The sequence below is a fragment of the Neophocaena asiaeorientalis genome, unplaced genomic scaffold (genome assembly GCF_003031525.2).
Source record: "Neophocaena asiaeorientalis asiaeorientalis breed wild unplaced genomic scaffold, Neophocaena_asiaeorientalis_V1.1 scaffold95, whole genome shotgun sequence".
NCBI classification, from domain to species: Eukaryota; Metazoa; Chordata; class Mammalia; order Artiodactyla; family Phocoenidae; genus Neophocaena; species Neophocaena asiaeorientalis.
Genome location: NW_020174924.1, coordinates 780,364 through 803,084, shown reverse-complemented (window position 1 = coordinate 803,084; position 22,721 = coordinate 780,364). Strand labels below are relative to the sequence as shown.

Genomic DNA, 22,721 nt, shown 5'->3' with positions numbered 1-22,721 from the left:
GGGGTTCCGGGCTCTCCGCTCCCCTTCCCGAGTCCCGGACGCCCCGACACTGGACTGTACCCGGGCGGCGTAACTTCTAGAACGCGCGTCCTCTTCTTTCAGGTGTGGGGAAGTCATGTCTCCTCCTGCAGTTTACAGACAAGAGGTTCCAGCCTGTCCACGACCTCACAATAGGTAAATGCATGTACCTGTCCTAGAATAGGTTATGAAATATGGCGAACTAAAGTGGAAAGTTAGCAGCCTTTGGTGTTCGAAGTAAAAAGTTACCTCTCCCTATTTTTGAACTATTTTAAAGTTATGTTTAGTGAAGTGTGACTAATCAAATGCTGATAAATGGGGAGTAAGTAATTGAAAGGTAACTTTAAATTTAGAGATGAGCGTGAGGTATGGATTAGTTGCTGTAGGATTTGTTTTCCCAAATGCAATTTGTATGTCTGTGGAAAATCCCACGGAAACATAACTATTCAAAAACTCACCTTGCTTTGCGGTAAATTAGTGCGAACCTCACATGTGTTTTTTCAAAGTAATCACTGCTATATAGATTTTGTGTGTGTGTTGGAAAGCAGGAAGCAAATTGAAGACCCATCCCAGACTTAGAATTAAAAGGTACATGGAACTAATAACTTTTGTTTTAAAGAAAAGAGAATCATAGAGTTCAGAGACACACTGGTGATCCTGGGAAGTATGAACATCTTCCACGTATTTGTGATAAGGCATGGCCTGCTGGGGCTTTAACAACCCTTTCCCCATAATCTCCATAACTCCAGCCCCCCAAAAAATATATGTGTAAAACTAGTCTTCTTGCCATGCAGATGCAGTTTCAGAATAAAATCCCTAGCTCCTATTCTTACTATATTGCCACTTCCAAGTCACACCTTATGGAAGTCTAAGTTACTACTGAGCCCAAAGGACTTATTCAGAAATACCTAATGAGGTTAGAAAAGGATTTAGAGGATAGTATCAACAGGAAAATATTTTTGCAAATGAATATTAAGTGCACAACTACTCTGTGCTAGGTGCTAGTGATACAGTGCTTAACAAGGCAAACACTGTGCCTACATTGAAAGTCCAGTGTAGGAGGTGGGGCTGGGGGCAGATAATGACAAGTAAATTTCAACTGCAAAAGGGGAAAAGAGGTACCACCTCTATCAAGAGAGGCTGAAAATGGAAGAATGAGCAGGAGTTTGCCAGGCAAAGGGGTTGTAGAGATGAGGGAAAAGTGATCAGGGCAAGAAGGAATAAAATGTGCAAAGGCTCAGGAATAACAGAGATCAGGCTACATTTGGAAAACTGAAAGTAATTTAATATGGTTGGAGCATGGAATTTAAAGTGGAGAGCGGGAAGAGAATATATTAGGGATGAAATTTTGAAACACCTGAAGGTAATGGGAGTAAGTTTCAAAACAAGTTTCAAAACAGGGGAATGAAGTGATCAATCAAGTTTTCCCCAGAGTCCAGTATAGGCTGTGTTTCTTTCTGAATTCAGTTTTCTGTGCCAAGATAAACAAGGCAGTTAGATAGAAAATATGTGCAAAATATGAAGGTTTCTGTGTAATTAGAGCAAGTTGCATAAAAGGGGACAAAAGTGTTATTTTTTAATTCTTCCCCACTGAAATTCCATTCTTCTTGTCCAGAAAGAAAACAAAATTAGTGACTTTTTTTTTTTTTTAGTAACTATCACTATTCTTGATGAAGCAGTCCAGAGTAGTAAGAAGCAATTTTTTAATTTGTCTTATTGACTGCAGAACTTTAGAGTTGAGATTCTGGTCACATTGTGCCTGGGGCCACTGAATAGCAGAAGCTAGATTAGTGCTCTTTCTTACTTGGAAATCAGAAGTCCTGGAGTAAAGTACTGTATAAAAATAGAAAATAGGACAAATTGTTTGACTTATCATCAAGTAATTTTAATGTAAGTAATCTTCAATTTTTAAGTTTTGTCCTGACATAACCTTGAAAGAAGCTGAATGCCAGGTAAACCAAAATCTTTATCAGACTATCTGTTTCCAAACTCCTAGGAGGAAGGCTGTTTTCCAGTGAACTCTGGGAATTATTGGAGACCTGAAATGTTTCATTCTTGAGAACCTACTTCTTAGATAGGTGCTTTTCTAAAACAAAAATTCTAGAATTGCAAAAAGAAATAGTGTTTCATATAGAGGACTAGAGAGTGACTTTGAGAAAATATTAGTAAATATTTTCAAAATTTTTATAAGTTTTTAAAAAAGTTACAAACTTAAACATTACCTAATAACATTTAAGCATTAAATAATAATGCTAAAAATTTATTCACCTTTGTCTTGATTTCTTAATTAGTTTTATCCCCATATCTGCTTTTTGGTTATATTTCCAAGGTCATTATCTAGAGCACAGTTTTTAATTCTAGAAGGTAAGTAAAACTTCAAGGAGCACAAAATGAATTGGAGCAAATAGGCAGCTGTAATGTGCTTAGTGGTACTAAGTGCAGACAGAGGATGAGTCTTTAGCACATTGAGGAAAAGCATGAACCTCTCATTCAACATGGCTGTTGTTCATTCTTTCTCTCGGTTTTCACTGACAGGTGTGGAGTTTGGGGCCCGTATGGTCAACATTGATGGAAAACAAATCAAACTGCAAATCTGGGATACGGTGAGAGGAAACAAAAATACTTTAGTCCTGAATATAACACTAAAGGCTGATGCAGGGGCAAAGGGCTATGATGGTGGGGCTAATGGTGGAGATCAGGGTAGTAGAAGAGTGAAATCAAAGAGATAGGGAAGCTTTCACTTCCATCTGTTACAGTTACAAATTCTGAATGCCATATCTTTTTGTTTTAAATTACCCAAATAATATATGAGTTTGCTCTAGTAAAAATATTGATTACATAATCCCAAGTTGGGGAATTCCCTGGCAGTCCAGTGGTTAGGACTCTGTGCTTTCACTGCAAGGGCCCAGGTTCAATCCCTGATCAGGGAACTAAGATCCCACAAGCCACGTGGCACGGCCAAAAAAAAAAAAAATCCCAAATTCATTTGTATTTTACTTTGGAATGCATTTTGATTCTTAGGAAATGAGCCTATCTGACTTTGTAGGAATGGATTATATATCTTGAAACTATATATAATCTGATGCTTCCGTTTGGGGGAGATTAGAAAGCTGTTAATTCTCTTTGTCTCCATCTTAATTCTTTGCTGCTTCAGATTTTATTTTTACTGGGGTTGGACAAAGATACCTCAGACTGATGCACACCAACCCAGATTGAACTGCTCACTCTTTCTAGCTTATTGGCTCACAAACTTTGGTTCAGGAACTTGGATTGAGATTAAGAAGTAAAGTGATTTGATTTTTTTTAATATCTTTATTGGTGTATAATTGCTTCACAATACTGTGTTAGATTCTATTGTACACCAAAGTGAATCAGCCATATACATACGCCCTCTTGCATCTCCCTCCCACCCTCCCTATCTCACCCCTTTAGGTCCTCACCAAGCACTGAGCTGATCTCCCTGTGCTATGGGGCTGCTTCCCACTAGCTGTTTTACATTTGGTAGTGTATATATGTCAATGCTACTTTCTCACTTCGTCCAAGCTTACCCTTCCCACTCCCTGTGTCCTCAAGTCCATTCTCTATGTCTACATCTTTATTCCTGCCCTGCAACTAGTTTCATCAGTACCACTTTTTTTTTTAGATTCCATATATATGTGTTACCATTCGGTGTTTGTTCTTCTCTTTCTGACTTACTTCACTCTGTGTGACAGACTCTAGGTCCATCCACCTCACTACAAATAACTCAATTTCATTTCTTTTTATGGCTGAGTAATATTCCATTGTATACATGTGCCACATCTTCTTTATCCATTCATCTGTTGATGGACATTTAGATTGGTTCCATTTCCTGGCTATTGTAAATAGTGCTGCAATGAACATTGTGGGACATGTCTCTTTTTGAATTATAGTTTTCTCAGGGTATATGCCCAGTAGTGGGATTGCTGGGTCATATGGTAGTTCTATTTTTTGTTTTTTAAGAAACCTTCATACTGTTCTCCATAGTGGTTGTATCAATTCACATTCCCAGCAACAGTGCAGGAGGGTTCCCTTTTCACCACACCCTTTCCAGCATTTATTGTTTCTAGATTTTTTGATGATGGCCCTTCTGACTGGTGTGAGGTGATACCTCATTGTAGTGTTGATTTGCATTTCTCTAGTAATTAGTGATGTTGAGCATCTTTTCATGTGCCTCTTGGCCATCTGTATGTCTTCCTTGGTGAAATGTCCATTTAGGTCTTCCACCCATTTTTTATTGTTTTTGTGCCAGTACCATACTGTCTTGATTACTGTAGCTTTGTGGTATAGTTTGAAGTCAGGAAGCCAGATTCCTCCAGCTCAATTTTCCTTTGTCAAGATTGCTTTGCCTATTCGAGGTCTTTTGTGTTTCCATACGAATTGTAAAAAAATTTTTTTAATTCTGTGAAGAATGCCACTGGTGGTTTGATAGGGATTGCATTGAATCTGTAGATTGCTTTGGGTAGTATAGGCATTTTCACAATATTGAATCTTCCAATCCAAGAACATGGTATATCTTTCCATCTGTCTATGTCATCTTTGATTTCTTTCATCAGTGTTTTATAGTTTTCTGAGTACAAATCTTTCACCTCCTTAGGCAGTTTATTCCTAGGTATTTTATTCTTTTTATTGCAGTGGTAAATGGGAGTGTTTCCTTAATTTATCTTTCTGATTTTTCATTGTTGGTGTGTAGGAATGCCAGAGATTTCTGTTCATTAATTTTGTATCCTGTAACCTTACCAAATTCATTGATTAGTTCTAGTAGTTTTCTGGTGGCGTCTTTAGGATTTTCTATGTACAGTATCATGTCATCTGCAAACAGTGTCAGTTTTACTTCCTTTTCCAATTTGTATTCCTTTTATTTCCTTTTCTTCTCTGATTGCCGTGCCTAGGACTTCCAAAACTATGTTGAATAAGAGTGGTGAGAGTAGGCAGCCTTGTCTTGTTCCTGATCTTAGTGGAAATGCTTTCAGTTTTTCACCATTGAGTATGATGCTTGCTGTGGGTTTGTCATTTGTGGCCTTTATTATGTTGAGGTGGGTTCCCTCTATGCCCATTTTCTGGAGAGTGTTTATCATAAACAGGTGTTGAATTTTGTCGAAAGCTTTTTCTGCATCTATTGAGATGATCATATGGTTTTTATTCCTTAATTTGTTAATGTGGTGTATCACATTGATTGATTTGCTATATATTGAAGAATCCTTGCATCCCTGGGATAAATCCCACTTGATCATGGTGTATGATCCTTTTAATGTATTGTTGAATTCTGTTTGCTAGTATTTTGTTGAGGATTTTTGCATCTATGTTCATCAGTGATATTGGTCTATAATTTTCTTTTTTTTGTGGTATCTTTTTCTGGTTTTGGTATCAGGGTGATGGTGGCTTCGTAGAATGAATTTGGGAGTGTTTCTCCCTCTGCAATTTTTTGGAAGGGTTTGAGAAGGATGGGTGTTAGCTCTTCTCTCTAAATGTTTGATAGGATTTGCCTGTGAAGCCATCTGGCCCTGGACTTTTGTTTGTTGGAATATTTTTAATTATGGTTTCAATTTTATTACTTGTGATAGGTCTGTTTATATTTTCTAATTCTTTCTGGTTCAGTCTTGGAAAATTGTACCTTTCCAAGAATTTGTCCATTTCTTTGTGGTTGTCCATTTTATTGGCATATAATTGTTTATAGTAGTCTCTTATAATCCTTTGTATTTCGGCAGTATCGGTTGTGATTTCTCCTTTTTCGTTTCTAATTTTATTGATTTGCATCCTCTCCATTTTTTTCTTTATGAGTGTGGCTAAGGGTTTATCAATTTTGTTTATCTTCTCAAAAAACCAGCTTTTAGTTTTATTGATCTTTGCTATTGTTTTCTTCATTTCTATTTCATTTATTTCTGCTCTGATTTTTATGATTTCTTTCCTTCTACTGACTTGGGGTTTCTTTGTTCTTCTTTCTCTAGTTGTTTTAAGTGTAGGGTTAGATTGTTTATTTGAGATTTAAAGTGATTTGATTTTAAAAAGCATTTCTGATGGCCCACTGTAATTATTTTCATCTGCTAAAGTTAAATGCTGCCATATGATTCAACCATAACACAGGCCTCCCTCAGACTTTCCCTTTTAGTTCCTACAAGGCCACAAGGAAGGAAGCTTTCAACCATAGCAGAAGACGAGAAAAAGTAAGATAAAAGCAAAACAGGGGGGCTTCCCTGGTGGCGCAGTGGTTGAGAGTCCACCTGCCGATGCAGGGGACACAGGGTCGTGCCCCAGTCCAGGAAGATCCCACATGCCACGGAGCAGCTGGGCCCGTGAGCCATGGCCGCTGAGCCTGTGCGTCCGGAGCCTGTGCTCCGCAACGGGAGAGGCCACAGCAGTGAGAGGCCCATGTACAGCAAAAAAAAAAAAAAGAAAAAAAGAAAAACAGGAATCAAATAATTTAAGACGTAAAACCATTAGAGGATAAATAAAATTTAAGTGAACTCTTGGAGGGAAAAAGCATGTTTTAAATCTTAAAGTTTTGTTAATATTACCAACAAACTTCTTTAAAATTATTTTTGGATTTTGTTGTTCTAATAGGTATGCAACTCATTAAAACGTTTGTATGATTCCTTTTTTTAAATATATATTTTTATATTTATTTATTTTTGGCTGTGTCGGGTCTTAGTTGTGACATGAGGGATCTTCACTGCAGCATGCGGGATCTTTTGTTGTGGCGTGCGGGCTTATTTCTGGTTGTGGCCTGTGGGTTTTCTCTCTCTAGTTGTGGTGCGTGGGCTCCAGGGTGCGTGGGCTCTGTAGTTTGCGGCACACGGGGTCTCTCATTGAGGTGCATGGGCTTAGTTGCCACACGGCATGTGGGATCTTAGTTCCCCGACCAGGGGTCGGACCCATGTCCCCTGCATTGGAAGGCGGATTCCTTACCACTGGACCACCAGGGAGGTCCCATTTGTATGATTCTTATAGTAAGAGATTCTTGTATTGTTGGAAAAGTAACCTTAGAATTAGTGTACTGGAACACTCTTCTCACCTTCAAACCCGGGTTTAGGTTATATGAAATAATGTCTAAGAAAACAAACTTTTGTGCTATGAAGTACTAAGCTCCTAAGTTTATTTATTTATTTTTTAAACATCTTTATTGGATTATAATTGCTTTACAGTGGTGTGTTAGTTTCTGCTTTATAACAAAATGAATCATTTATACATACATATATTCCTCTTCCCTCTTGCGTCTCCCTCCCTCCCACCCTCCCTATCCCACCCCTCTAGGTGGTCACAAAGCACCCAACTGATCTCCCTGTGCTATGTGGCTTAAGCTCCTAAGTTTGAATTATGGATTCAACATATATAGAGTTTATAACTTTTGGCCCGTTACTGAACTGTCCTTTGAGCCTAATTTTTCCCATTTGTGATATAATTCGTATCATTACTGTTATTGTTATTATACTATGAAAAAGCTATTTATTTTCCACATCTTAGTTTTCCTATCTTTAAATTATGAACAGTAGTCTTCCTTCCTAAACTTTATGTTGGAATATGAGGATAAAGAATTTCAAGAATATGAAAACTTTTCCTATAGGATAGATTCAGTACTCAGGGTATTCATATTTAGATGATTTTGCTTCCTTTAATGAAAACCCCAAAAAAACCCCAAAACTTCTTCCATCAGGAAACCAAAAGTATCCAGTATATGGGGGAATTAATAAATTGCTCAGTTATAAATAAAACCTAATATCTTGGCCCCAGTTGGAAATGCGATTAGAGTATAAACAGTTGGGTTTGTATTAGGAAAACTCTGTCCTGGGCCCTGGGCTTCTTTCCCTATTTGTTATTCCTGTTTGCCATGACAAGATCCCAGCAAGGGACATCTTGGTAGTCCTGCCTTTATTAGTGGAACACTAAAGGTTAATCAGCATATGTCCAATTTAAGTGTTTTGTATCTAATTTTCTACATTGATCCATCAAAAGGAAACTTCCATTAGACAGGGCATTGGCATTCTAAGATAATTTTCCTTTTTATAGATAAAGGAATAGAAACAGAAAAGAAAGGTTAATGTGATATGTTCAGCATCATATGGGATTGAAAATACTCTGAGTTTCTAGTTCTGTTTCCAGTTCTTTCCTAGGGGATATTGGGAAATGTATGGGAATGTCTTTGACTGTCACACTGTGGGGCACTACTAGCATTGCGACGGGGAGCCAGCGATGCTAAACATTCAGCAATTTGATGGACAGTCTCATAGGAAGAGTTGACCCACCCAAAATATCCATTGCACTGTCATTGAAAAATATTGATTTCCCACCTGGACTTCTCCCTGGGCAGTCAGGTGTCCTTTTCCCTAATTCTCTTTTCTTCTTTTTTTTTCTTTTTTTTTTTTGCTGTACGCGGGCCTCTCACTGTTGTGGCCTCTCCCGTTGCGGAGCACAGGCTCCGGACGCGCAGGCTCAGCAGCCATGGCTCACAGGCCCAGCCGCTCCAAGGCATGTGGGATCTTCCCGGACCGGGTCACGAACCCGTGTCCCCTGCATAGGCAGGCAGACTCTCAACCACTGCGCCACCAGGGAAGCCCCTCTTTTCTTAATAGAAGTTCTTTTGTAAAATTAAGTCCTTTGTGTTAGAGTGGCATGTGATCAAGTAATTTCTCTGGAAATAACCTGGTTTTGTTGGGATTTTTTTGTTGTCATGTTGATGGAAAAGGCTGGACAAGAATCCTTCCGTTCTATCACCCGTTCCTACTACAGGGGAGCAGCCGGAGCACTGCTGGTGTACGACATTACAAGGTGAGTAACATCTGGTGGGTGAGAGGCAGATTCTTTCCTCTGTTCTCAATACCTTTTTTATCTACTGAATCTAGTTAGAATGCTAAAGAGGAAAGGCCTCTCTAATATTTTTCTTTACACATATAATGTTCCCCCTTTTCCCATACATTTGGAATTGCTTTGGCGTTTTGAAATAAGCCTTTGACCCACTTTCTAAACTTTTCTGCTGTAGGCGTGAAACCTTCAACCACTTGACCTCATGGTTAGAGGATGCCCGGCAGCACTCTAGCTCCAACATGGTTATCATGCTGATTGGGAATAAGAGGTAAAATTTTATTTGTATAAATAATAAGTACCAGGAGTCATCTAGGTACTCTGTGGACATTGGATCATTTGGGCCCTAAACTTTTTTAGTTTAGGTACATTTAGTGTCTCAGTTAAAAAAAAAAAATTATTGTGGTTAAAATATACATAACAGGGCTTCCCTGGTGGCACAGTGGTTGAGAGTCCGCCTGCCAATGCAGGGGACACGGGTTTGTGACCCGGTCTGGGAAGATCCCACATGCCGCGGAGCGGCTGGTCCTGTGAGCCATGGCTACTGAGCCCGCGCGTCCAGAGCCTGTGTTCCGCAACAGGAGAGGCCACAACAGTGAGAGGCCTGCGTACCGCAAAAAAAAAAAAAAAATATATATATATATATACACATAACATAAAATTTACCATTTTAACCATTTTTAAGTAGATAGTTCTGTGGCATTAAGTATATTTACATTGTTCTGTAACCATCACCACCATTCATCTCCAGAACTTTTTCATCTTCCCCGACTGAGACTCTGTTACCATAAACAGTAACTCCACATTCCCCATCCCACCAGCCCCTAGCAACCACCATTCTACTTCCTGTCTCAATAAAGTTGACTATTCTAGGCACCACATATAAGTGGAATCATACAATAGTTGTCTTCTTATTACTGGCTTATTTCATTTAGCATAACATCTTCAAAATTTATCCATATTGTAGCATGTGTTAGACTTTCCTTCCCTTTTAAGGGTGGATAGTAGTCCATTGTATGTATTTACCACATTTTGTTTATTCATCTATTGATGTACACTTCAGTTGCTTCTACCTTTTGGCTATTGTGAATAATGCTTCTTGTCAACATGGGTGTACAGATATCTGTTTGGGTCCCTGCTTTCAGTTCTTTAGAGTATATACCCAGAAGTGGAATTGCTGGATCTTATGGAAATTCTGTTTGATTTTTTGAGGTACCGCTGTATTGTTTTCCATAGTGGCTACACCATTTAACATTACTACCAACAATGCACAAGGGTTCCAGTTTCTCCACATCCTCACCAACACTTGTTATTCTCAATAAATTTTCTAAGGCACCCATAGGCCAAAAGACATACCTAATAGTTTTGTTATTAAATAAATCTAAACAACATAACACGTATTTTTGTCATAACAACTAACTGAAAAATGAAAAACATAAATTAAAAGAAAAATAATTTTTTATTTCATTCTTAAATAACCATAATGACAGCACAGCTTCTCAAACCTTGGAATCAATATTGGACACTACCACTCTCCATTCCAAATTGATTTTCGTGCAGGGTTTGCTTTTTGTCACAGCAACTGCCAAAAAGTCAGCTTCGCAAAGATGTGCAAATGTTGAATGGGATCTGTCAGGATCTGATGGTGACGTTGCCAGTTATATCAAGCTTGTAATTTATTTGGTGTTCTGATGTTGAGTGTTGCTGTGTTTCCCTTGAATATTTAAAGTAACCTGTGGCACCCTTGTGAGTTTGTAGAAGTGCCAAAGGTGCATCGTTTGAGAACTGTGGCCACAGACTAATTGTACTCATTTATTGGTTCAACCAATTTATGGAAAACCTGTTATGTCTTAGACATTGTGCCAGACCCTGAGTGTGCAAGGTGCAAACAAAGCCCTGCCCCCATTCCCATGGAGCTTACAGTCAATGGGGACATAGTTATTGAATATAAAATGATTTGTATCTGATTACAAATTATGATAAATGCAGCGAAGGGGAAGAAAAAGGGCTCTATAAAAAAGAGTACCAGGGTACTTATTTTTGATTTAGAGTTGTAATTTAAGCTGGAATCTGAAGGATGTGCAAGAGTTCAGTGGGCAAAGATTTTAAAAAGTATCAAATAGGGGTAAAAAGCTGTGTGAAAGCCTTAAACTGGAAAGAAGCTCGATAAGTTTAAAATGTTGAAAGAAACCTGGTATGGTTGGACTAAATCAGAGGGGAAGGGTGCAAGATGAAGTTGGAAAAGAAGGCAGGGGCCAGATCTCATCATGGCACTTACTGATCTGAGAGAGGAGTTTGGATTTTATTCTAAACACAGTAGGAAGCATTTAAGAGTTTTAAGCAGAGAAGTAGCTTGATTAGGTTTTAAAAGATCACCCTGGAGGGGAGCAAGGGTTGACGTGGATCTCAGCAGCAGCAGTCCAAGTGAGAGAGTGGTGGATTAGACTAGGTCGATGACACAGAGAGAGAAAAGTATGATTTTAAGGTACGTTTTGGAGTACCTCGCTTTGGGGTGGATAGGGTATTTGGAGTGAAGGAGGAAAAGGTGTTAATAATGTCTTGGTTTTTGGCTTGTGCCATTTCTGGAGATGTGGAAGCTTGGGACAGAATCAGGACATTTCATTTTGATGTACTTCTGAGGTGCCTTTTACACATCAGAGTGGAAATGAAGAACAGACAAATGGACAAACTGATCTGGGGCTTAGAGGTGTGTCTGGGCTAGAGGTACAAATTTTGGACCGTTGCCATTTAGGGTTAGTTCTTCCCTGGTCTTCACAGAGCTGATGAATAATAAATCTACATTTTGTAGGTTTGTTGTTCTCTAATGGACTTACTCCTTGATTTTTTTTTTTATGGTGAAAAAGTGGAATCCTCCCAAATGAAAATTTCCAATTAGAAAAATGAAAATCAGGCAGTTCACCTTTGCCTTATTCTGCAGCCTTTTATCTTGTCTTGCATAAAGCCTTTGCATGCCACTTTATTTTTTCTCATTCCTTGGCTCTGTCTTCACATCCTCAGTATCACCTAATTTTTTTTTTTTTTTCGGTACGTGGGCCTCTCACTGTTGTGGCCTCTCTGGTTGCGGAGCACAGGCTCCGGACGCACAGGCTCAGCGGCCATGGCTCACGGGCCCAGCCGCTCCGTGGCATGTGGGATCTTCCCGGACCGGGGCACGAACCCGCGTCCCCTGCATCGGCAGGCGGACTCTCAACCACTGCGCCACCAGGGAAGCCCAGTATCACCTAATTTTATCCATATCCCTCATTTCCCTGGTGGCAGGCTGCTACTTATTACACACATTAATAATGAGACTAGTGTGTGTTAAGGCAACTGTGTTCTCCCTATTCCTCGCTCTCTCTCTTCTTTCTTGTAGATTGATTCTAGTAAAGAGGAAGACGCTTATCACTATGGGATTTGACATCTATGACTTTTCTACTTTCCAGTAACTGGAATTTCCCTTTCCTCTTCTTTCCTTTGCTTTAACTGGATCTCATTCAAAAAAGCAGCATAAGGCATAGACCTTGAGTAACTAGGGGGCTTGCCTAACCTCTTATAAACCTTTTTCTCTGTAATAAGAGTAAGGTATTATCCTCAACCATGCAGCAGCTGTCAAGAATCTGATCTGAAGAATATTTTTCAAGAGGCTACAGAAATCAGTAACCCTATACAAGGAACATCATGCAGGATCTACATTCTTTATGGATTAACTGGCAGTTGAAACAGCTATGGGATTCTTTTAGAACAAGAGTTTCTTCTTTCACTTGGATCTTTTTTCAGTTTTCTCCCCAATTAATCTCTTGCAGTGACTTAGAATCCCGTAGGGATGTGAAGAGAGAAGAGGGGGAGGCCTTTGCTCGGGAGCATGGACTTATATTCATGGAAACGTCAGCCAAAACAGCCTGCAATGTTGAAGAGGTACTATTTGGGAAAAAGTAGGGAAAGTTTTCAGAGATTATACCATATCTTTGTCCTTTAATTCAGAATTCTCTTCCCTTATAAGACATGGGTAAGAAAAGGATGTCTTACGGTCATAGTGACCATATGTCTCCCTTTAAGGGAATTTTTCCATTTCTTTTTCTTTGATTCCTAAGGCTTTACTTTTATATTAGGTAACATTAATTGGTAAGTGTGGATTGACACTACTGTTATTTGTAAATCAGTAGAACTAATGGATTCTACTTTAGTCATTCGTAAGCCTGATACTGACTGTATCTTCAGTAACTAACTGAGAAGAGAGCATGTTTGTTTTATTTGCAGAGGGTACCAGCCTAGGAACCCTAGGTATATCGTGTGTCAGTACCAAAATACCGTAGAATCCCCTTTTTCTTTTTGAAACTACTCTCAATGGCTTTTACAGGGCCTTTGGGGGACCATCTGTATTTTTACTCCATTCTCCTAATATTTCCTAATTCACCTTTGAAATCCAAATAGGAATAATATTTGTATTCTCTTTTCTTAATCTCTCTACCTAAACTTGAGCCTAATACTATGGTTTATGTTTCCTTTAGGCCTTCATTAACACAGCCAAAGAAATATATAGGAAGATCCAGCAGGGTTTATTTGATGTCCACAATGAGGTGAGATAGGGTGGGGGTCTGACAATTAACTTTGCTTTGTCTTAAACAGGATAGGAAGCTCCCTAGAATGTAAGCACTTCCTATCTAACATGATACTATTTGAAGCTATGCCAATTCATACTTGATTTTTTTTTTTTATGTAGGTACACAGAAACCTGTCATCCTTTTCGTTTTTTCTCAAGTCTGAGACCCAGAATGCTTAAAGAGATTATTAATCGGTGATCTAAAAGGTTTATACGTTATGGGAGATTTTCTCAGTTTTTTACTATTTTTACTATTTTTTACTATTTTTTACTATTCCAGAGCTTGGGGAAGTGTGATTCTTAATTGCTCAGTGCGGCCATTTCTATAAAGCAAATTTGGGGTCAAAACAGAAAAAGGGATTATATGCTAATATGCTGCCACTTCTCTTTTACCTCCTCTTACTCTTAACCTAATCACATCCTGATTCTGCACATAGCTATGAAACTTAAGTATAACAGTCACTTTAAAAATGGGCACGAAAGCCACTTCTGGTCATCGATAATACCAGAGCTGGTCATCTCATCTTCACTGTCACAGATTACTGTTCCACAGCAGTCTGGCTAGAGTGCACGGTTACCTGCCAAGGCCATATCTACTTCTAGAAAATGTGATTCATGATTTCTCCTTTTACCCCTCTCCTTTCTCCCACTTAACTTTCACACTGAGGTGGGAACTACTGCCTCTTTTCTTCTACAGGCAAATGGCATCAAGATTGGCCCCCAGCAGTGTATTTCAACGTCAGTGGGACCCAGTGCCTCCCAGCGGAGCTCTCGTGACATGGGGTCCGACTCTGGCTGCTGCTGAACATCTGGCCTGGACTCTTTTTTCCTTCCTGGAACAGCTTCAGATCAATAGGCTTAAAGAAAGAGGTCTTACTTGCTTTGGCTGAGAAAAGCCTCTTTTCAAGGTGTGATGTTTTGCCTTTCCACTTAAAGACCAGGGGAGAATTTGGGCCCTTATTGACCTGTCCTTCTTCAGGGACGTGAGCATTCCCTATAGATTAGGGCTCTTCTCATCCTTCTATTTTAATTTCTAAAATGTTAGGATCAAAGCTGATTGTCATGGTAGTTCAAAAATAAATTCTTTTATAAGCATATACAATCTACTCCCCACCAAGAATTAGTAACAATGGTCTAGGACCTTCTGCTTGAGCACTTGAGATTACTGGGATCCAGCTGGCCTTTTGACTATAGATCCTCAGTCTTGGGATTTCATTGAAATTTTTCACTTGCCACGTCATAAGATGTGTTGCAGATAGTGGTTCCTTCTACTTGAACTGCTCAAGGATGCTGAATACTTCTCCATCATCCCATTACTAGTTTCTCTGTCTTAGAGTAACTATAAAATTTTGAAAGCAGTGGAGTTGCTCCTGGACCTGTAGCCACTTACTATCATTACCTAGAGAAAACATCTTTCCCTGTTCATTTTGTTTTAGGGACCAGACCTAACATTCGTAAGTCAGTGTCTTTCACCAAATAGACTCCTACTGTTTCATCACACACACTTCTTAAGAAGACCTATTTAGACTTTCTATTGTAGTCAAGCTAATCTGCTTACTGGACATGGCATATTTGCTTCCACTCCTATGCCTTTGCACATGCCCTACTCTCCACTAACATTATATTCAAAGTCCACATTTTTTTCCTTCAGAACGCCTTCTTTGACTGACCTAGGGACTTCTGAACAATTATTGACATAGTACCTTTTAGCTTTCATATATTGTTTATTCATATGTATATTTATTTGTATTTATGTTGCTTTGTAAATATGTTTTATAGTAGCTTTGTGTGTGGAACCTGTCTCCCCATGTAGGTTGTAAGCTCCTTGAGAGTAGTAACCGTGTTATCCTTTTAGTTTTGTAAAACGCTTCCTCCACCATTCCTTCGGTGCCTAGTGCTATTCCTGTGATCACTGAATTTGACTGACATACTTAAAGACCTGGAACAGGTTTATCTTAGGCTGCAGAGGAAACAAAAGGCCTTAGCGTCATCTCTTTGTAATTCTATCTCAATCTCTTCCACCTGCTTACCCTGGATTCTATATTGCTCTTTTCCCTCTCCTCTCTCTCCCTTCCCCGGCCCTTCACCTCCATTCCATGCAGCGTACACTAAGGCTGCCTGCTTCCAAGCAGTCAAATGAGTGGATACTTCTCCAGCCATTCTCCTTTTCAAGAGCATATAATTCTATCCTAGTCAGCTTTGCCTTAGCTTCACTAATCATGCAGCCTTCTGGGCCAGTTGCTATATCATTTTGACTTGATGTCCCATTCTCTTCCACAGCACTGAGGTCTCGTGAATTTTCCTCATTGTTTTTGTTGTTGATGAATTGTTTCATAATTAAATATATGCATGTATCCAAGCTGCTGACATTTCGTGTGTCATTTCTGATTGTATCCCAAACATAAGTAGATACTCTCTCCTTCTAGGGAATTGTATCAAAGGTATTGGAAGAAGCCTCCTTAAGATACATTCATTTTATACAGGATTCTGCCCCCAGTAGTAGTGGTATTATTTAATAGTGCACCACAGGAAGTTGGAAGGCATTTGGAGTATTGCTTTGATTATCGTTTGGTTTGGTTTTGTTTTTGAAAAATCCTACCACATTCTACAAGGGATTGAGGCTGTTGAATTTGGCTTGCCCCCTCACAACAGGGACAGAACTAAAGTAAATATAACTTAATAGTTTCCATACAGGAGTTTTCCTTTACCAACCAAAAAAACCTTTAGTGATTGGGATGAATCAGAGCACTGATCAGAGATAGCATTCTGCCTAGAGCTGCTGCTTTCAGAGTCATTAAAGGATACCATTTTGATATTTTAGAGTGTATCTTTTTGATCTGAATCCCACATCCAGTTATTTTATCCAAACAACTGATAACCTTCTATACTCAGGTATTTCACCAATTTTAGGGAAGCATGAGAAACAGAAGTACCTGGGCAAATTCATGACCTGTGTTGATCATTGCTGATGTTCTGAATGAAATGGTCATGAAGAATTATAGAAAGTGGATCTCCCACTCCCATGTGAAGAATAGTAGTTATAAGGTAATATGGGTGTTGGTTGGTTTTTGAAGGCCAGGACTATTGGAAGTCATATTTATAGCAGTCTAAATCATTACTATTTATAGATCATTGAGGATAGCAGGCACACCCATTCCCCTTTCTGTAATGCTTATTAACTGGTTCTTTAGATAGTAGGTTTATTTTGTATCAAATAAGCAGAAGGATAATATGTTCTCATTCTAGAAACTTAGTAATTAAGATCATATCTGTCTACGCATTTACAGACAGATATATTGTTCTGGTAAGCCCTAATACTAACATCAAGTTTAATTTGGCCAACAGATTTTGTTCAATATACAGAGAAATGTATTTGGCCAAGTTTAATCACTTCTGCGATAAAATACTGATTCGTGTGACTCCTTAAGGTCTCTGAGCTCCCACCATGTATGACCATGCAAATGTTACTCCTTGAGAAATTACTTTAATGATACGGAAAGATTCCCTTCATTCAATAATTCAAAAAAATAAAAACTTCTTGTAGCAAGTTGTAATAGCAGTAGAGATTTAAACTAAAAAACACGGGAAAAATCTCATTGAGGGCAAGAGAATTTCACCTACACTAAAATTATTAACAATTTAAATGCAGTTATTAGAACATTACTCTGCAGCCACGGTTTCTAAGGCAGTCTCTTAATGCCCCTCCTCCTTGCATATAATTTCACCTTTAAGACTTCTGCTCTCTATCTGTAGTCACAGGTAGTTTGGGTCTATTAATGAACATAGGCCTTTAAAAAAAAAAAAAAGTTGAAATTCTTCCCTGAATCCTGTTCATTTCCAACTAACTAGCAGTACTCTGTACCGTCAAAGAATACTGGAAACCTTGCACGTGAAGCATAAGGATTAGAAGCATCTAGAATAGATGCATAACCTATGTTGATCTTATGCTGCTATCCTGAGGAGTGAGGTGTCTCCAGAGGATTATCCCAGCAACTCGGAAAATCCACTCATTCCGAGAATGCATTTTTGCTTCTTTGATTTGGTCAAGATCGCTTCCCTCGTATGAGAGAGAGGGTGGGGGCTGCCTCCAAGCGCATTCAGCACTATTCCAGATTTTCTCCCCATCGTGACTGAGGGATACTCTGATCATCTAAAGGACAGTACATGGGGGCTGCACCTAAGTAGTCCGACAGAACGCCGAGAGGGACTTCAAATTCCTTAAGCACTCCTTCCTCCTCCCCGCCCTAAGGCACCAGCCCGATCCAAAATGGCTTCCCAGAAACAGGTAACTAAACGTTGTTTTCGTTTAGAGCGCCCCCAACGGCGGGGATCAAGAAAAGATACCGAAAGATCTGAAAGTCCGTGAACTGAGAGCCGTCAGAGTCGACCTACCGCCAAATTTTATTTTCAATCAGGCATATTTGTGGTTGCCTCAGCCTTTTAGGCCCTCCCACCCTCAAGAGACTTCCTGGATAGTACTCACACTACCCTGCTGGAAGAGGCGGGGCGTAGGCCCTGCCATTGGTGGGTGGGAGCGTAGTTGGGCGGAGCGAGGGAGAATGGACTACTAGCAAGCTAGATTGAGCCGAGGGCTGGCCATGCTCCGCCGGAAGGCGCCTTGTTCTCCGAAAGGGTGAATTGAAACGCTGGCTGGAAAGGAAGCGCCAGGACTTGTTCAGGTAGGCTTTCCGCTCACGCCCGCCGCTCAGTGCTGGTGCAAGAGTCTTTGCAAAAGCTGAGGCTCTTAGAATTGGCTTCCATAACTCATTCTCCTCCTCGCGCCCCCGCCCTCTGCCCGTCCCCCAATTGTAAGGGATCAGGTGCTGGGTGATGCTCTGGACTGAACCATTCTCCTTTGTGAGAGGCCGGGGGAGAGGGCGGCTGCCGGGCCGAGGGGCTCGAGTCGGGCCGAGCCGCGAACGGGGCTGCGCCGGCCCCTGTGAAGTTTTTAGGGCTTGTCATTGCATTGCTGGGTATCGTGTAGATTTGAGGCAGCTCCTTGTTCTCTTTTCCCCTTCAGAGGAAGGAAAACTCCCCGGCTCCGTTTGGTTACTCCATACTTTGGACTCAGAAGTGGGAGGTTAGGGATTTTTTCTTCCTTTTTTTTTTTTTTTTGCATTTTAGCAATAAAGGTGGGTCAGAGAGCATGGGGTGAGCCTGTGGAGATTGTTTTACATTCTTAGGTGTAATTTCTGTGGATCTTTGGGAGAGCAGAGCAGGCTTTTGGACGTGTTCAGAGATGTGGGAAGAGAGAAGCTCAAGCCTTGCATTTCCATTGACAAGTCTGCAGAGCTCACTGGTTTTCTGTTGCATTATGTAAAGTCTTCAGTGCCAGAAGACCCCTCCCCCTACCTCGGAGCGAATACAATTTCTTTATTTACCTGGCTCTAGTGTCGCAGGAAATTTCCCTGCCATTGCAGCAGCTGTGCAAATGCAGCAGCTCCTACCTTTTAAGGGTCAGTCCTAAATGATTAAGGTCTTCAAGGAAGAGGTGAATAGTGGTGTATAGATGTTTAGTGAGCCAATCTCTTTTCAATGAGCACAGGGAACCAGAAGTCGAAGACTTAGAACTTGATGTCTTTTTCTTTTAAAGAATAGACATAGTGGAGCGCCCCAAACACCAGAGGAGCTGCATTATCTGTCTACTACACCCTACCATCACATTAGCATCCACAAATTGTTTACTCTTCATGTTGTTCTGAACCTGTCAGTTCAGTCGGGGATTCTCTAACTGGTTATCCTTAGAATCATGTGAGGTCCTATCTGGTGTGGGGCACTTTAGGTGCTAGAAGGTGAGTTTGTGATTTGAATAACGTTCTCTCTTAGTTCATTAGATAATGTTTTCTGCTTAGGAATTTCTTTTCTGTTAATCAACAAATAGTTGTCAGAACAAACTATGGTCAGCCTCTTAGGGCCAGAACAAGGGAAGCTTCTCATTCCAAGTATTTTGGATTATCCCACCCCTTAAAAGAAAAGAAAAATTATGACAAGGAAAACAACATTTTTCATTTGAGAAGTCAGGTCGCAAGAGCGGTATGCCAGTGGGTCTGCAAGGCAAGATGAAGGACATTGGCCAAAGAGAGGGTAGCTGTGTGTGTAAAGACAGCCTTGGGGGAAGGTTTAAAACTGCAGTAGTGGGCTTCCCTGGTGGCGCAGTGGTTTAGAGTCCGCCTGCAGATGCAGGGGACACGGGTTCGTGGCCCGGTCCGGGAAGATCCCACATGCCACGGAGCAGCTAGGCCCGTGAGCCATGGCAGCTGAGCCTGCGCATCCGGAACCTGTGCTCCGCAACGGGAGAGGCCACAACAGTGAGAGGCCCGCTTACCGCAAAACAACAACAACAAACAAACAAAAAAACTGCAGTAGTAAAAGAGTAGTGGATTGGGATAAGGGATTTGATGGAGCAGTACATGGGTACTTGCATGGTTGTCACCTTCCCCATGTGTGATCTATACTGTGCATGTGGCCTTTTTTTTTTTTGCGGTGCGCGGGTCTCTCACTGTTGTGGCCTCTCCCATTGGTATTGTGGTAACGACCACTTCAGAATTTTGCTTGTAACAAGAAAAATTTGCCATTTTATGTGAAGAGTTGAGTTTTTGAAGGTAAGATAGGGTGACGATCGGGCTTAGTCTTTAAAAGAAACCATTGTACACATCTCCTTTGGAAAGGGTGCAGTATTTCTGGGCAAAACTACCTCTTAAGATTAATTTGTGGGTGCCAAGCACTGTGCTTGCTTACTGAAAGAATGAGATTTGATATTCTCATCTGTGGAAGGACTGTAACATCTTCACAATGTTCAGATGAATACTAAATGCTTTGAAGATATTTGTCCACAGTCCTGCAAGCGTTAAGCTATCTTCTAAGCTTAGGTTTAGCCTAATACCTGAAGGATAAACAGAAGACAGATATTTTTCTGGACCCTCTACCTTCACCCCTAGAAGTCACTCCACTTCTGGAGTTGCATTCGAGCCAGCCCCTGATCTGTAGGTCTTTGCTCGACCTACCCTTGCACTACTGTAACCAACTTAGTATTTACTATTTTACTTTTAGCATTCAGTCCATTGATAGACTATCATTTCATCTTACTCAGTTTAACTTTTTGTATCTCCTCTTTAATTATTTATTCTCTTTCTCACAGAGTTGGTGCTCTTCCTTTCACCCTTCTGTTACAATTTTGTTCACTTTGCCTTTTGTTTTAATTCACTTACATTGTCCCTTTTTGCATCTGTCTTGAGGCCGTTTAAGAATGCAGAGATCCTAATTTTCAGGGTATACTTCCTTTGGTGCCTAATACCTGAGTAACAGTTGTATTTCTGTTTTTTGGTTTTTTTTGGACCGCACAGAGCGGCATGTGAGATCTTAGTTCCCCGACCAGAGATTGAACCCGCATCCCCTGCAGTGGAAGCGTGGAGTCTTAACCACTGGACTGCCAGGGAGGTCCCAACAGTTGTATTTCTATATAACAAAGCCGTTGTATGAACCATTTACTGTTGCCTAAAGGTTTATTTAACCATTTATTACATTTTGAATTTTATCCTGGATAACCTTCCCCCAGCATTAACCTCTGTTTTGTTTTGTGTGTACACTTGTATGAAGTTGTAATTTGGCTCTGTTTTTTGCCTAAAAAACTAATTCATATTGTCTTGAAGATTTTCATTGTCTCTGTATTGCAAAATAAGTCCACCTCTTTGTAGTCTCTGAGATTTCTCATTAAGCTCTTCAATAGGTAACATTTCTTTTGCCCTTCTGTCACCTGTCACTTTCTATCCTTCACTAGACCCTTGGTTGTTGAATGACGCATGAAGCAAAATGCTCAACTTTAAAATGTGTTAATTCTTGCTTTCAGATCGCAGCAGGAGACTTTTAAAAATAAAGCACTTAATTTCTACCCACAAATGTACATTACATGATCATCAAAAGCCTAGCGTAAACAGAAAGACTGGCTTAGATAATTTCTTTGCATTCACCTTCAGCAGGGATGAATCCAGGAATGTATTCCAAGCAGTAGAGCCGTGTAGGAAGCCTAGACAATGTTCTAGCCTCTTCCTATTCAGACTTTCCAAGTATATTCTCACTAGTTTGTTTGAAAAGAGTTCCCAGAACATGTTCAAATAAAAGTACAAAAATATTTCAACATCAAACGAAGGATTTTAAACATTACTTACTCTTATGTGTAATTTTTAAGAAAAGATTGGCTTTGTAACTGAAAGAATGAACCATTCCTGATTTTATTCCTTCAGTACATTCCCAGAGAAATTTATTGTTTATGGCTTCTTTTTATTTGGTATTTTCAGACTTTATTTCATTTTAAAAAAGTAATTAAATGACATACTACTGAAATTACTAGATAATAAGAGAACTGTGCTTCTTTCCTCCACTGTATGTCAGCACCCTAAATCTGATAGTTCTAATCCTTTAGGCAATGTCCCAATATTCCAGTAATTAGTAACTCTGTAATAACAACACCTTTTTGTTTTGTTTTGTAGTTCTCCTAAAACTATATCAGTAACTCTCTGAGAAAGAATATGTATTAACTGAATTCTTAATTTCACCTGAGAGGAAGGATATTCAAGACCTGTAATGTCTTTGGGGTTTCTTAAATTGTCTCTCATGGTCACTAGAGAAACCTTTGGAATATCCTGCCTCCTTTTTTTCCTCCACTGCATACTTTGGGGATACATTACATCTTTAGGGATTATTCCTTTGGGACATGGGTATTCTGAAGTACTCAGTCCCATTAGTAATATGGGAATTTCTCTTTGGTTCTAGAAGAAACCAGTGATTTCAGTAGTTTGGCTGCCTACTTAGAACTAAATCATAATAGAGTTTTGTAATAGAACACGAAAGTCATACTTCACATATTCTATGATTTTCATGTTTTATTACAGGTATCAGATGTGTATCAGGGATACATCCATCTAAATAAACTGAATGACTGGGAAGATTTTTCAGGATTTTTGAATAGGAGCTACCAAGTTGCATGAACACTGAACTTTCAGTGTTTTATTCTTTTTTTTAAAATATTTATTTATTTATTTATTTTTGGCTGCGTTGGGTCTTCGTTACTGCATGTGGGCTTTCTCTGGTTGCACTCTCAGTGGCCATGGTTCACGGGCCCAGCCGCTCTGTGGCATGTGGGATCTTCCCGGAGCGGGGCACGAACCTGTTTTCCCTGCATCGGCAGGCGGACTCTCAACCACTGCGCCACCAGGGAAGCCTGGCAGGTGGATTCTTAACCACTGCGCCACCAGGGAAGTCCCCAGTGTTTTATTCTTCATTGCTTCCACTC

At 39.9% G+C, this 22,721-nt stretch overlaps 2 protein-coding genes across 5 annotated transcripts in view; both read left to right on the top strand.

The window, feature by feature from the left end:
* RAB2B (RAB2B, member RAS oncogene family) overlaps positions 1-15,791 on the top strand; it is a 16,336-nt gene extending 545 nt beyond the window's left edge. The window contains exons 2-9 of one of the 2 annotated variants that reach the window (XM_024761275.1): positions 103-174; positions 2,554-2,621; positions 8,717-8,799; positions 9,011-9,103; positions 12,636-12,747; positions 13,341-13,409; positions 13,553-13,639; positions 14,130-14,208. In XM_024761275.1, the coding sequence (XP_024617043.1) occupies positions 103-174; positions 2,554-2,621; positions 8,717-8,799; positions 9,011-9,103; positions 12,636-12,747; positions 13,341-13,409; positions 13,553-13,612 (557 nt within the window). In that variant the 3' untranslated portion in view covers positions 13,613-13,639; positions 14,130-14,208. Of the gene's footprint in view, positions 1-102; positions 175-2,553; positions 2,622-8,716; positions 8,800-9,010; positions 9,104-12,635; positions 12,748-13,340; positions 13,410-13,552; positions 13,640-14,129 lie in introns of both variants that reach the window. The other variant, XM_024761274.1, reaches the window with a different exon arrangement.
* Positions 15,792-18,017: 2,226 nt separating this feature from the next.
* The window catches only part of CHD8 (chromodomain helicase DNA binding protein 8), a 57,012-nt gene continuing 52,308 nt past the window's right edge, over positions 18,018-22,721 (top strand). Inside the window, exon 1 of one of the 3 annotated variants that reach the window (XM_024761255.1) lies at positions 18,018-18,111. The gene's annotated coding sequence lies outside the window, so the exon portion shown is untranslated. The remainder of the gene's footprint in view (positions 18,112-22,721) is intronic. The other 2 variants (XM_024761261.1, XM_024761257.1) reach the window with 2 other exon arrangements.